We start from the raw sequence: 15,469 nt of genomic DNA, 5'->3' as shown, positions 1-15,469 counted from the left end.
AAAATCGTTTTATATAGAGGACACGAATTCGTCGATCATAATTTTTCAAGAAATTTCGACAGGGGCGCCAACTGTCGATGATATTAACGTACTAACTGAATTCGAAAGGCTTTCGTATAATTGCGACACAAATAGAGAATATATTAATTTTGTAATATAAATAAAAGCGCTAGAGAATCGATTTTTTTTATTTATTTTTCTTTTTTTTTTCTTAATTTATATGACAGGCTTTACAAACGAGAAAAGGTTTTAAAGATTATATATATTTCTCTAACACGTTCGTTCGTTTTATTGCCGTTGGTAGCACTGCGAGCACTAGCAACGGCAGCGGAATCTAGATGGTAGGACGAGTACGACGCATGCGCATTTGCTTCTCAACGGAATAGTCGTAAACAACATTTTTTTTCAATCCAGAACCCTCGCTAGTTTACGTATAGGAAAGTAACGGGGGGGATTACCGAGTTAGTGGATGACGCTTTTTTCTGCGTTTTCGAAGGATTTCGCAGAAAATATGAGATCGTACGGGTACGAATTGTACCCGTAATTTATACATTTATGGCTCCTCGGTATGCGGTGACGTCATCCGGATCGTTCTGGAAGAGCCCTGCAGGACAATAATGGCGGGTACGTATTTTGGGTTGGGCAGGAAGAGACACTAGTTCCTCTTTCGGATTTCCTATACGTAAACGTCGTACGAGATTATTGTTTATTAGCGTTATGTCGTTTATAGATTTGTATGCGAAATACAACTGTACGTATTGTCAAGAAGACATCACGGGTCTGCGTGTTAAATGCGTCGAGTGCCCGGATTTCGACCTCTGTTTGCAGGTGAGTCGAACGGGAACGCCTGTTCCTTGTCACGTGCTCGTCGTCGTCTCTCTCCCTCCCCCTCCCACTCTCCTTATCACCCTTATCCCCTCTCTCTCTCTCTCTCTCTGTTTCTCTCTATTTCTCTCTCTCTCTCTCTCTCTCTCTCTCTCTTTCTCGCCTCTCCGTTGTCATTTTCTTTCCTCGTCTTTCTCTTGTCGGATTTTGCGTGCTGAAGCTTGCATCGATTCTCACGAATGTTATTGAGATCAGCTGTTGATCGGTTAGCTCTTGTGTCGTATATAGTTATCTACAATAATAAACGAGACAAGCTCTTATTACAGAACTTTGTGAGAATTATTACTATAGTCTTCGTTTTTGTTTTGTTTTGCTTTTTTTTTTTTTTTATTTTCTTTCCTTTTATAATTTGTACGATATTCCTTATGTTATTATGAGGATGAGAATGAAAATATTAATGATTCGTAATTTTGATATATCAACAGTGCTTTTCCGCTGGAGCTGAAATTGGTCAACACAAAAATGATCACTCTTATCAGTTTATGGTAAGTATAAGCGTGTGTGAATGTATTGTCATAATTTTTTTCTTTTCTTTTTTTTTATTTCTCTTGTAATTCTTAGATATATGTTTTATTTTTGTATTTTACATCAATGTAGGATTCTGGTACCATTAGTATATTTAATGGACGAGGCAATTGGACCGCTAGAGAACAACTTAGACTTTTGGATGCCATTGAACAATTTGGCTTTGGGAATTGGGAGGATATCAGTAAACATATCGAAACTAGAACACCGGAAGGTATATAAAAATTAATTGAAAAATTTATATTTATATTATATATAATACAATTTTCTGTAACATGGGATTATAGAAGCGAAAGAAGAATATATTGCTAGGTATCTGGATGGTAATATCGGAAAGCATACGTGGCCACCTACGGAAAGCTACACACCAAATCTTACGGATCAAACTAAGTCAGATAACGGACCATTATCGCCTGATCTCACATCTCGGTTACCTCCACTCGATATAACACCGGAGGAAGCGGCTCAATTAGGCTACATGCCTCAACGAGATGACTTTGAAAGAGTAAGTCTAACATTGTAATTCGTGTTTGTCTTTTTAACCATCTAACATATTGTTAACAATATTTATTTCAGGATTATAATCATGAAGCAGAGTCTCTCGTTTCGTCATTATTTTTGAATCCTGCAGAGGATGATGATCTCGACATAGCACTTAAGCTAGCGCAAGTTGATATGTATACTAATAATTTAAGAGAAAGAGCTAGAAGAAAACGTGTCGTACGGGATTATCAACTTGTGTCTGCTTTCTTTGCGTCGTCTAGAAAAGATAGAGGAATAAAGAAGCGACAAACGAAGGAAGAAAAGTATGAATTTATGTGAAGTACTACGTCTTTTGCTGTGCTATATGTCTATTAAATATTCTTCTGTTCTTATTCAGAGAATTTAGGGACAGAATGCGCACTTTTGCACAATTTTATACAGCACAGGAATATGAGCAGTTCCTAACAAATCTTGAAAGAGAAAGAGAGCTTCGGTTACGACTGTCGGAACTTTATCGTTATCGAGAGCATGGCATATCAAGACACGAAGAATGTGCTCATTTCGAACAAGTGATGGCACAGGCTCAGGGACAAAATGATACCGCGGATCACTGGACAGAGAAAAAATCTGTAAGTATTTGTTTACATTTATTTATCTTTTTTTTTTTTCTTTATGATACGTACAATATATATCAAAGTTAGTAATTTCACGAACAGTTTTATATCACCATTTTTTCCAATTTTTTCCACCAAACAAACATGTACTATTAACACTTACATGATCACGGTGACATGGCACTATGTATTCTCCAAAACTAAATCTAATAGTCAAGCATTCTCATTATTTTTTTCTTAGAGTCATTCTTAACAAAAATTCAATGTCGATGTCTACGTAAAAAAATGCGTAGCCCTCAATTGGTTCACACGTAGAAAGTATGACAGGGATTTTCTAAATGTATATATTATCTCTACTAATATTACACGAATCTTCGGATAAGCAATTAATATTTCAGCTTTAGTTTCTTGTTGACACTCTTTGTTCATGCAAATCCATACAGAGGGAATGTAAAACAACGTTCAGAGCTTTAATTATACTGTATGTACTAGCTTTTTCTTCCTCTTAACTAATTCTATTGTTTGTGGTGCGTGTTGCCAGGCATTTGTGAACAGATTGTATCAGTTTGCATTTCACTTAGGGCAGCAGTGGGCCGTCCACACCAATACACCGCCACACCTCAAAAAAAAGGTAAGATGATACATTGAAAATTTTTTTTACTACACACACACACACACACACACAGATATATATATTTATTATATGTATATATAATATAAATTTGTCAAGATAGCTTGTTCTAGTTTACAGTCCATTTCTTCATTCTAGAGAAGAAGAAAAAAATTACTCTTCCACCGACCGAAAGTCCACTGTAAAGCTAGACACAACCAGCAGCAGCTCCACAATCAATCAAATCAATCCCAATCGGACGATGATTCCAGCCAATCAGTGGGTGGAGCAGGATAGCAATCCGAATACTTCCAGTCAACATTCTACAAGTTCCAATTCTACCGTAGAAAAAAATTGCATTGTAGCATCATCTTCGTCGAAAACACTCTCACATTTGGGAGAAACAGGAGAACGAGACATAGAAATGGAGGCATCTGCACATCTTTTAACGAAACAAGAAAAATCATTATGTCTTCAGTTAGACTTGAAGCCGATGCAGTATTTAACACAAAAGACTTTGTTGTTACAAGTGAGTTTGTTTCCCTTTTCAATATAGTATAGGTATAGTTTTTGTGTTCTTTTTTTTTCGTTTCTTTTATTCTAGAAAGAATATATCGTTACAGGAATATCTCAGTGGTAATAGAAAATCAGGGATTATACCTCAGTCGGAACCAGAGAGTAAGATACTTCATTATTTGGTAGCTAATGGTTGGATTGCAGCCAATTGATCAATTATCAAGAAAAAAGTTATGTTTATTTTCTTATTCTAAGTCATCATTTATTTCATTAACTAAGTCTTAGATATGTAATGACAATGTGAGTCTGACTTAATTAACGCATGAAAATCAGGTAGAAAGAAGAGAGAAAGCTTATAAAAATTCTATCTACTTTTTTCTTGAAACATTGCATCTATTTTATGTTATAAAGTTTATTGAAAATGATATCCCATGGCTGTCATCTATAGCAAAGAGTATCAATATTGCACTATTACATTAATTATAAATGTAACGATAGTAGCATCATTTTTATCCGATGTAGAATTGGGTTGGGGTATACATGTACATATATAGGCGTATACACATATCGGTATATGTGTATATATATATTTATCATAACAAGTCTACCACTTTTAAATTCAAAAATTGTCTTAAGAGAATATTTTATAATACTGCCTTCTTAGTCACTATACATACTGTTCTATCGATTCTTCCATAAGAAATTTTGTGTTTTTTTTTTTCTTCTTCTTTTTCCTTTTTAAACTATACCGCTGCACATATATATATTCTTGTTTATTTTATTTAAATATTATTTGTTACCATACTTGACAATAAGGAAAGACTATAGGCAAAACGTACGTCAGATCTTTAAAAATCATATGAAAACATTACAAGAACACCAGATATGTGTAATTGTAATTATAATTATAATTTATGAAAGTAATCGCTGTCATGCTCGAAGATATGGAATATATTCTATCACACATTGAATACGTTCTTGCTTTAAATTTTAAGCAAGATAAAATACGCAAAGCTAGCTGTGACATTAAAAAGAAAAGAAAAGAAAAAAAAACGAAAAAAGAAAAAAAGAAAAAAATTGGGACATAAACGAAAAAAAATAACACCTTTCTTATTGCATTAATATACCGCTACTGAGAGATTACATGTTAACAATATGATATGTATATATAGATTTAGCTTTAAAACAGAGACATTTACGTAGCTTAGTCCGTTAAATGCGGACTTTTTGTTTGTAATATAATGAAAAGAAAAAAAAAACAAAAAGAGAGAGAGAGAGATTCCTTATTGCTGAAGAATGGTACAAATACGATAAAATCTAATAACTGTGAGAGAAATGTATAATAGTAGATAATTTATCTATCGCCGACGCAGCATCTGTATGTATATATATATTATATGGCGAGAAACACATAGTACCTTTTTATTAATAGTAAATACTAATGCACAAAGTATAGAATTTCAAAAGTCGAATGTAATCAATGATTTATCTGATCTTATCAATCTGATTCAAATTTATCAGGGTGGATCTTTTTTCTTTTCTTTTCTTTTCTTTTAAGGGAAAAAAAAAAATATCGAAAATAACATATTTTCGAGATAAAAAATATTTCATTTCATAACTGATAAGTGTAAATGCAGAAAATGATTTCCGTAAAACAGAAAAAAAAAAAAATTAAAAAACATCATGTGAAAAAGAAAAAAACAATTCAAATATACATATATCGTCATATTAATTTAATATGATAAAAAGAAGCAAGTTAGCAGCATATTCTTTTACAGAGATTGTATTTGGAAGTGTGAATGCGCTGTATAAATGTAAGAAATATGACACGTTTTGCTTTGCATAACTATTTTCAATATAATATCCACGGTTATGAAGTATTTCTGTGTAATTTAAAAATAAATAAATATATATATATATATATATGTATTTATATATACAACATACACATGTGTATATGGATGCGTATATGTGTGTGTGTGTATATATATACATATACATATATATATATCTTGAAATTTTGTCGTTATGTAGATACGAAGTGATATAAAAAATGATTATGTAAATATCATGATTAGGAATATGCGTTAGCTTTTAATTAATCATGAGATTTACGTTATTTGTTAATGAGTCTAAAAATGTGTATTACTACGAGAATATACATACACTAAAGAAGAAGGAGGAAACTCCTAATATTTTTTATGAAGGACACAAAATAATACAATTATCTTAGTTTGTTTTTGTAATATCCGATTGAAGGCTTCAACAGAAAACAAATTTAGCAAAGAGAAAAAAGAATATACTACATATATATGTGTGTGTATATACACATATAAAAATTTTCATCAGAATTAATAATGTTTTTTAATAACGATAATAATGATGATAATAATGATAATAATAATATTAATATTAATAATAATAACAAATAATAATAATAATTAAAAAATACTTTTTTATTTCTATATATATATATATATCTTTTCTCTTAATAATCACAATCAATACATTTATATTATATTTCATAACAAAGAGAAAAATATATTGGTAGACGTACGAGAGAGTAACAGGAACAACAATTATTATTATTGTTGTTGTTGTTGTTGTTGTTGTTGTTATTATTATTATTATTATTATTATTATTATATTTTCTTTCTTTTTTTTTTTCTTTTAATTTTATTTCTATTAAATTTATCGATTATAACGATTTCAGAAAAAGATGAAAAAAAAAAAGAGAATATGTCGTTTTGAACGATCTTAGAACATTAATAAAATTAATAAACGTTACAAATACTGTAATAAATATGTAAAGGAAAAAAAAAGAAAATAATCAACGTCATATAGAATAATTAATTTCATCTTGAGAAACAAAAGAAAACAAAATGAAAAACTGCTTATGGATTTCTGCGTTAATCAAATCCAGCGATTGTTAAAATGTACGAAATAAATTGTACAATATTTTCTTTTAGAAATCTCTTTTCGTCTCGAATATTTCTAATTCGAATTCCATTTTATCAAACCAAATATTACTTCTCCTTTATTGTTTTTTTCTTTCTTCTTTTTATACATTTATACCGTTTTACCGGAAGGACGAGTTAGCAAAGATATTCCAACAAGAAACAATTTCCATTATGTGGAATAATTTCCAATTTGTGCGTTCGTGGAATGAAAAATTAGTTATCAGATTTTTTCTTCCTTCCCCTCTCTCTCTCTCTCTCCCTTATTTCCTCTTGCAATAATTCTTCCGTCTTGTGTAGAAAGGAAGAAAAAGTGATAGAAAAAAAAAACAGAGAGAGAGAGACAGACGTATACGTAATCAGAATCTTTAATGAGTTGAACCTTCAATTGAATTGTACGATAAAACATAGGTGAATTGGTGATAGATTTTGTAGGATCAGAAATGTTTTCGATCCCACCTTTGCCTATTTATTTCCACCAGTTACGTATCGCCAATTCCGTAGGGAAGGAGATCCTTCGACGAACGCGTAGATATATAAAAGGCGTCCGTCACTTCGATCTCTCATACTATTAAATCCAATCGTCTCTTACGAACTGGCAGGTGAGTTACGTCCTGATTTCTCTTACTTTCTTTTTTTGAAAAATATTTTTTTATTTCTTTTTATATTTTTTGTTCTTCCTATCTTTCTGTTTTTTTTTATATATATCTATCTTTTATATATTCTTTATATACGTATGTGTATACATTTCTTTTTGTTACATTCCTATCAATATTCTAGTTTTTCACTTGCTCGCTTTGTTCTAATCACGAGTATTCATACTGATTTATCTATCCTATAACTGTTCGTTTTCTCGGTTTGTTACATTTTTTTTCAGGTTTTACAACTATGATAAATATTTGTTCAAGACTATTCTTTTATATAAAAATAAGATATTGTAATTATATAAATAATGTGTGGTTTCGATATTCATACGTTTATAAATCTTCTCTAACAATTTTTGAAATGTTTCATTTAGTAAATATGAAGACAACGTTCCTTTGTATTACCGTTCTCGCGGTAATCGTGGTTACTTTGGCACAGGAATCAACGTACACCACGAAATTTGACAACATCAATGTGCATGAAATTTTGCACAATGATCGGCTACTCAATAATTATGTCAACTGTTTGCTCGATCAAGGTCGTTGCACTGCTGATGGTGCCGAATTGAAAAGTTTGTTTTTATTTTTATTCGTATTTATAGTCTCTTTGTTTTTCTCTTCTATTTTTTTTTTTTTTTTTGTTAATATACGTACATATAATATTTCAGAAAGTTTGCCAGATGCTTTAGAAACTGACTGTTCCAAATGTTCCCCGAAGCAAAAAGAATTTGCTGAAGAAGCTATGAAATTCCTGTCCCATAATAAGAAGGAAATCTGGGAGAAACTTCTTGCCAAGTATGATCCTGAGAAGAAATATAGAAATAAATTTGAAGATCGTGCGAAGGAAGTCGATATCAAGATCTAAAGAAGAATTCGAATATATAAGATGAAGAACGGAAAAATGGAAATGGAAATATGATAGAGCGAGATAAAGATAGAGAGAAAAATAAGAAAAGTATGATAATTTGTGCCAAGGCATATTATTGACAAAAAAAAAATAATAGTAAATATTTATTCGTGTATATATATATATATATATATATATATATATATATATATATATGAATATATACATATAATTATATTTCATAAAATAAAATTTGAAAAATCATATTAGTTATAAAAATTCGATATTTACTTGTTATGCATGATGTAAAAATTATAGTTATTATAATAAATAAACTATCATTTTTACTATAATTTTATATGAATTAACCAACTTTTACATGAATTTTTTAACAGGTAATATTTGTTAATGTGACAAATAAGATTTGTCGATATAATAAAAATGTGAGATCGGAAAGAATCTTATTTTTTAAACCTCATTCGATTTCTTTTTTTATGTTACGTGAAACAGATAATTATGTAATTAAAATCTATATACGTGAAGAAGGTTTCCGTCTGTCTTATAACATGACATTGTAATGCAATAATGTTGTGGATTCTTTCAATATTATAGATAGAAAATTGTCTTACCAAGAGAATCGAACAAAAAAGTTGTTTGACGTTCTTGCCTCAAAACAGGTATCTACGTATAATCAGTAATAAAATAAGTTGTAATAGCACGCAGAGTGCATTTTATATGTATTTATATACATATATTTTTAATTGAATTTAAAAATAGATCCTTCTCATAAATAAAAAGTTGGCTTGGAAGCATCAATTTCCCACTGCATATTTACTTATTATTCTGTAAAATGGAGTAGATTAAAATCTGCAATTAATAAATAAAAAGAAAAGAAAAGAAGAAAAAATTCATATTACATTCTGAAGATAATCGAAAATCAATGAAGTAAATAAAACTACGTTCACGTTACATGCAACAAATTTATCCATTTGCAATAAGTTAAGAGTCAAGAATTTATTTATCTATATATTTATATATATATATATGTGTGTGTATATATATTTCTTTTTCTAATATTTCATTTATCTTAAAATAAAATGACGGGCTTCGAAAAAATGAGTAGAATCGGACGAACGGTCGAACGTTCGCGTGAAGATATATTAAAGCGTTATTTGAAAATGTGTCCGACATTTTATCACATTTGTTATGATCCTCTCGGTACTCATAAAAAATCACGTAGCTTTATAGGATTTTTAATGGGTATCTTTCTCGGTATTATTTTTTATCGAACAATTATCTTCCAATTAAAATTTGATCGTTATACCACTGTATATCTTGGTAGTATTATTATCCTTATATTATCTATCGGTTGTGCTACGTCTGTTCAGGTAATAATCTATAATATTTATTAAACTTTCATGGAATAACAGAATTAAGTAGTCATGTAATAAGTTACATATAAATCGAATTGAAAATTCAATCGAACGATTTCAATCGATCGAAGGAAATACTGATTAATTCGATTATTGGCTGTTAATGAATACTAATTACGTTAATCTTTTCATTATTCTTAGAACAGCATATTGTAAATTAACTTTATGCAAATGATCTCGAAGAAACGAGTTCGTGTCATCCTGACGCGTTCCTAGCGCAAAGAAAAAAAAATAAAAAAAAAACAGAGAAAGAAAGATAAAAGGAAAAATGATAAATGTTTCACGTCACTTACTTAGATATCATAGATCTAATCTTTATTCTTATTTAACGTTACAGATAAGATGCATCTGTATTCTTTCGTTTCCTGCATTTTTCGGTCGTGCCGGACGTATTATGCTGAGAGCATTGATACTTGGATATATAATCGCTGGACCTATTTTTAATATGACATACAATGGGAAAGAAGTTATAAGAAGTTTTGCTTGTACGGCCAAATTGACGTATAATTTGACTAAGACCCGAGCTGATCTTATGTTCGAGCCTTTTCATCGGGCCATTTTAGAAATGAGATCGAACGCTGGCGAGTTAAAGGACGCTTTATCATCGGTTAGAGATCTGATGAGTCCGATAGTGGAGGAGATCGAAGGAGAGGAAGAGATGATGAGATTGAAAGAGGAGAATGATTATCTCGATGAAATTCAAGGGGACTCTAAGAGGAGCGAAGAGATCGAGGATAAGCGAAGAAAGGAGATGAAAGATGCCAAATCGGAAGCTGAATTTTATTCGGTCAAATATAAGATGAAAGTTGAAGCACGTTGCGAGGAACAACTTAGCCGTGGTGCTGGTAGATGCAGGTAAGAGAGAGAGAGAGAGAGAGAGAGAGAAATCATTGAAAACGATGATGAATTTTATTATAAAATGCATACGTTCTTGTTTTTTATTCGATTGTAAGATTTTTTCTTTTTCCTTCTTTTTCTATTTTCTCTCTTTTTTTTTTCAGAGACATGTTCGCCGATGCTTACGACAAGTGTTATAACAAGGTAAGCGTTTTTGCAGCCTGGCTATTATGCTGGCCGATGAAGTTGACGTTCGTTTGCAATCTCGTACAAGCTTTGGGTGGAGCTAATATATGTGATCCTGATGGACAAGTCGATGTTGGTGTTGGCGATGGTTACGTAGCATTAAAAAGTAAGATTGTATTTTTTTTTATCGTAGTAATTCTTTAAAAGGTTTAGAGGATTTTCTTTTTCTTTTTTTTTCCTTTATTTTTTTACTTCTTCTTAATGATAAATTCAAGGAAAGAAATTATACCGTTTTTTATATTTCCTTTCCTTTTTTTTTTTTTCTTTTACTATCAGATACTCGAAATAAATTTAGTGAAAGTTTGAAGGATGCGAAACTTCAGTACAAATTAAAGATTGCACCGCCCATATTAGATATTCATGATGCCGCGACCGCTGCAAAAGCAATAATGTATGATTTCAACGTCAGAAGGAGATACTTCGAATCGGTGATGATATTTGCAAAGAGATGTTTATCATTAATTTTTCTGAAAATTATATTGAACGCTCAAAAGTATCACGACAGTTATCTGACCGATATAGAGTTTGATAACATTTACGTGACACGTTATTTTCGAAAGATCGATGCTAGAAGAAAAGCTCGTGGTAGCATTACCTTGTTACCATTAAAGAAGGCCGAGAGAACTAATTTTATCGATCCTTACGGTTTAAAGACGAGCAAAGCCGAGAGACAACATATCACAGGTGAAACGTTGAAACTCCTTTTTGAAATAATCATAGCTACGAGTTTCATACTAATGGACAGATTATTCTTCGAAGCACTCGATTTGATTCGCCGTCATTCACGATTGGAATTTACTCAGGTAGAATTATTCGATTATATGATATTTAAATGCAAATCTTTCATCCATTTATTTTTTGTTTTCTCTCTGTCTCTGTCTCTATCTTTCTCTTTTTTCTCTACTTTTCTAGTCATATATTATTTATACGCAGTATAGGTTGGTCATCACGATCTGAGTTTGCAGATTAAAGGTACAGGTGTCATAGCTTCTCTGATTAGACATTTGATCAATGGTTTCAACGTGAAGAAACACACGAAAACTGTTATAACTAATGCACCATGTTTACCAAGACCAACCGAATTGCCAAGTAATCTAATACTTCAGATTTATTGTACCTTCCTAGCCGTTTTCATCTTAATCTATACGTCCGCTTATACTCAGAGGACGCGTTTCTTTATTTGCTCGTTTTTTTATCGGACTCGTCAAAAACGACGTATATTATATCTATACAACGAAAGTTTACGTCGAAGACACGGTTACGTAAAATTTACGAAAGCGAAGATTATAGCATTGGCTAGGACACGACATTTGGAACAAGAGATCTCCTTCACAATGGCCTTAAGGAAAGAATGGCCGAAACTTTTCGGCTGGTTAAAATTATTCGAATCGGCAAGAGAAAAATGTTTAGTTTGCGGAGAGGTTGAACCACGAAGGGGTATTCAATTTCGTCGATGTACAACACCAGGTTGTCCTTTCGTTCATTGCGAGGAATGTTGGAGAGACATCGGACAAATTTGCTATGCCTGTGCCGATGTTTGTGATACCGATTCGGAAGAACCAATGGATGAGTCCGAGTCAACGGAATGAATAACAACGAGCTGTTATCTCTCTCTTTTTCTCTCTCTTTCTCTCTCTCTCTTTTTCTCTCTCTTCGATCCTTCTTTCTGACGTGACCTTTGAAAGTCGTTGGAAAATCACAAAGACCGAGTTACGATACGATTTTAAGTTTACATTTTATAGTCTCGAAGTATCATCGTCTTATTGAAGACGTTGAAATCATCAAATTAAATATTCCATTCATTAGATCCATTAGCACAATCAGGAAATCATTCTGAACGTTTACTATTTTATTTCTAATACTTCGTGAGACTTCTTTGTTAAATCTATTTTTAAATTAGAAACGATCCGTCTGATATATTTTTTTTTATTTTACGATTAGATATATATATATATGTATATATGTTACAATTAAAATAAAATATGTGCATATGCATAACGAAATAAGAGAATAATAATAGCATGTGATCAGTAAAAGAAGATGAAGAAAAAGAATAGCGAATGTCGTACTTATTCATAATTCATAAATTTTAAAACATAGTAAGCGTAATTTAATGTCCTGGAAATTTCTTCGAACATAATATTTCCTAGAATTATTCTGTTCATTGACTTTTCTCGGTCAAGAGAAAAAGACTACGGAATAACGTCGAGAGAAAAAAACAAAAACATGGATGATAAAACCAAAAAGAGGAAAAAAAAACGAAGAAGAGACGTTCTAAGAAATATTACCTCTTCTCGCATCTCTTTCTTTCTTATTTATTTATTTTTCTAAACACGTATTACGTCTCTAGGAATACTTATTTAATCGTACGTCGATATAAAAACAAAAAGAAATATTTATGTTCCAAGAAATATACCATGTATACATACGTACACACGTCGAATTTGACTTATGTTGTTGTTTCGACCGATCAATATTATATAATCACGAAATCTTCCGATCGAGAATATTATATTTAATACGATCTCGTGCGTCTAACGAACCACATCGAGTACTATAAAAGACATTTCGAATAAAAATCGTATTTACAGAAAGAAGTTATTCGACGAAGGAAGAGTCAACGAAATATTTCGTGTTATAAATTATTGAAAACAGAAAAATATATACACACACATATATATATATACGAAAGAAAAATGTTAATCTTTATTATACTGGCAACGTGCAACATCGTTTTTCAAGAAATTTTCGCTAAAGAAGAAAATAGAACGGAGGAAGGGAAGAAATATACGACCAAATACGATAACATCGATATCGATGGTATTATTAAAAGCGAGAGACTATTGAAGGTTTACGTGGGCTGCCTTCTCGATCGAAATCCTTGCACGCCGGACGCGATGGAATTAAAAAGTAAGTACACATCTTTCAAATTCCAAGTTGGTCATTTAGAAATTTCCCTATCGTGCGAAACGAAATCATTATAATCAAACACTTGGTGAAAACTCAAAAAAGAAAAAACATTAGTAATAATTTTATTGATCTCGCAAAAAACAAAAAGATGAATCGAAAGACGAAAAAGCGTTAACGGAATATAAATAAAACCAATACGCATATATATAGTTTGAAACATCTTTATCGAAATATCAAGAAGCTTTCAGTATCGTCGTAAAATATTTTAGGATAAGTCATTAAGAAATTACCATTAAGAAATTTTTTCTTCTTCACGTTAAAGGCTACGCACGATCTGCGTAAAGACGTTCTTATGCACGTGTGGAGTGTGATTTTATGAAAGCCATTACGATGATACAGAGCGTACAAGGACGAAATATGAAAGGTCATATCTTGACCACAAGTTTGTTACTAACTTTTTTGTTTCCTTCTTCTCGTTCGTTAAATTATACTTCTTTGTTCTTTTTTTTTCCTTTTTTTTTTTCTAATAATCTAAAACCTCTTTATTGCTTTTTTATCGACATATTTCATTGTCTATTTTATTCGTTTTTCTTCTTTCAATTTTGTTTTATGCTACGTTTATATATTTTTGCGTTTATATATTCCATCGTTTTTTCCTTTTGAACGAAAAATATGTCGTTTTATTTGCGCATTTATTTATTTTTTAATTTACTGTATACGTTTAATTCATACAATCATATATTTATAGATTTTCTTTAATAGTTCTTATCCGATATGTTCATTGATATTTTCTTCCTCAATTTTTTATATACAATCGATATTATGTATTTATACATCTATCTCTCTAATTGTTTTATATATAGATGCATTCTATATGTCTACGACGATTGGTATAATATCTGTTTACGATGCATTCGTAAGATGTCTGCTTAATGACACTATAACGATGTTATTCTGCTGTTGAAAAAATTGTCATTATCGCATCTCTGCCATTACTTTTGCCATTATCGTAGTAATAAAAAAAAAAAATCGATGAAAGGAGAGAAGGAGAATATTAATGAATCATATTAACGAGCCAAAAATTATTACTACCGCATAAAATTCCTCGAGTTACATTAAAAAATCGTAAAGAGATCTTGTTACGTTAAATCTCTCTCTCTCTCTCTCTCTTTGTTAAAAAAAAAGAAAAAAAAAAGATTCATATGAGAAAAGTAAAATTTTTTCTAGGAAATTTGCCAGACGCATTATCGACCAATTGTTCGTCCTGTAGCGAAGCGCAAAAAATTGCAGCTGATAAACTATCTCATTATTTGATCGACGAGAAACCAATGGAATGGGGTCACCTCGAAGAAAAGTATGATCCCGATGGCGAATACAGACGACTTTACCTAGAAAATAAATTTTCTAATAATAAGTCTGAGGATCAAGATAATAGCAAAAAAGATTCCAAAGAACCGAACTTACCGTTAGATTCTTAAAAAGATCACAATCAGCTATGTATCCAATATTTCGAATATCTTGATCCTTTAATCCTTCGATGAATGATTTATTATAGTAGAAATTTGTAGAGGAAAATATGAGCTTAATATTAAAGCAATCAAAATAATAATCATGTTATTGATAATAATTACATAATTATATCACATTATGATATCATATATCATATATATATATATATATATATGTATATATATATATATCATATTTATTAAAAAATATAGAAAAATATTTTTTTTTTAAATCAAAGTAACTAACAAAATTATTTTTATAAAATTTCATTTATAAAAAAAAGAGAATAATTAAATTCATTCGCAATACATACATATGCGCATAATAATGTTACGTAATACATATTCTAATATATTTCTACTTTCACAATCACATGAATTTAAGGATTAACACAAATCGAATAACCCTGTAAATCATTAATCATATTAATCCTGGCAAATGAAATCTAAAAAT

General features: G+C 30.7%; 4 protein-coding genes across 10 annotated transcripts; all 4 read left to right on the top strand.

Moving 5' to 3' along the window:
* The first annotated feature begins 361 nt into the window (after window positions 1-361).
* LOC127066640 (transcriptional adapter 2B) lies at window positions 362-6,605 on the top strand. 7 transcript variants are annotated; one of them, XM_051000602.1, is made up of 11 exons: window positions 362-624; window positions 731-828; window positions 1,311-1,370; window positions 1,483-1,624; window positions 1,698-1,915; window positions 1,987-2,216; window positions 2,291-2,522; window positions 2,951-2,988; window positions 3,094-3,138; window positions 3,277-3,646; window positions 3,741-6,605. In XM_051000602.1, exons 1-11 carry the CDS (start codon window positions 618-620, stop codon window positions 3,843-3,845), a joined length of 1,545 nt encoding a protein of 514 aa, XP_050856559.1. In that variant the 5' UTR covers window positions 362-617; the 3' UTR covers window positions 3,846-6,605. The 7 variants fall into 7 exon arrangements, with proteins under 7 accessions (XP_050856559.1, XP_050856556.1, XP_050856558.1 ...); XM_051000599.1 differs by having other exon boundaries at window positions 3,089-3,137; window positions 3,275-3,646; XM_051000601.1 differs by having other exon boundaries at window positions 3,089-3,138; window positions 3,279-3,646.
* Window positions 6,606-7,041: 436 nt separating this feature from the next.
* LOC127066660 (ejaculatory bulb-specific protein 3-like) lies at window positions 7,042-8,434 on the top strand. The gene is made up of 3 exons (XM_051000651.1): window positions 7,042-7,192; window positions 7,609-7,806; window positions 7,903-8,434. The coding sequence occupies exons 2-3, from the start codon at window positions 7,614-7,616 to the stop codon at window positions 8,097-8,099; spliced, it is 390 nt and encodes a 129-aa protein (XP_050856608.1). The 5' UTR covers window positions 7,042-7,192; window positions 7,609-7,613; the 3' UTR covers window positions 8,100-8,434.
* Window positions 8,435-8,530: 96 nt separating this feature from the next.
* On the top strand, window positions 8,531-12,498 carry LOC127066664 (protein sneaky-like). Its single transcript, XM_051000655.1, has 5 exons — window positions 8,531-9,469; window positions 9,852-10,369; window positions 10,516-10,703; window positions 10,874-11,400; window positions 11,536-12,498. The coding sequence occupies exons 1-5, from the start codon at window positions 9,179-9,181 to the stop codon at window positions 12,184-12,186; spliced, it is 2,175 nt and encodes a 724-aa protein (XP_050856612.1). The 5' UTR covers window positions 8,531-9,178; the 3' UTR covers window positions 12,187-12,498.
* A 623-nt stretch (window positions 12,499-13,121) lies between these two features.
* Window positions 13,122-15,134, top strand: LOC127066659 (ejaculatory bulb-specific protein 3-like). Its single transcript, XM_051000650.1, has 2 exons — window positions 13,122-13,507; window positions 14,735-15,134. The coding sequence occupies exons 1-2, from the start codon at window positions 13,294-13,296 to the stop codon at window positions 14,983-14,985; spliced, it is 465 nt and encodes a 154-aa protein (XP_050856607.1). The 5' UTR covers window positions 13,122-13,293; the 3' UTR covers window positions 14,986-15,134.
* Window positions 15,135-15,469: the final 335 nt, after the last annotated feature.

This window comes from Vespula vulgaris, chromosome 10, assembly GCF_905475345.1.
Source record: "Vespula vulgaris chromosome 10, iyVesVulg1.1, whole genome shotgun sequence".
In the NCBI taxonomy this organism is placed as follows: domain Eukaryota; kingdom Metazoa; phylum Arthropoda; class Insecta; order Hymenoptera; family Vespidae; genus Vespula; species Vespula vulgaris.
The sequence above is the reverse complement of the archived record's forward strand: the minus strand, read 5'-3'. Positions and strand labels throughout refer to the sequence as shown.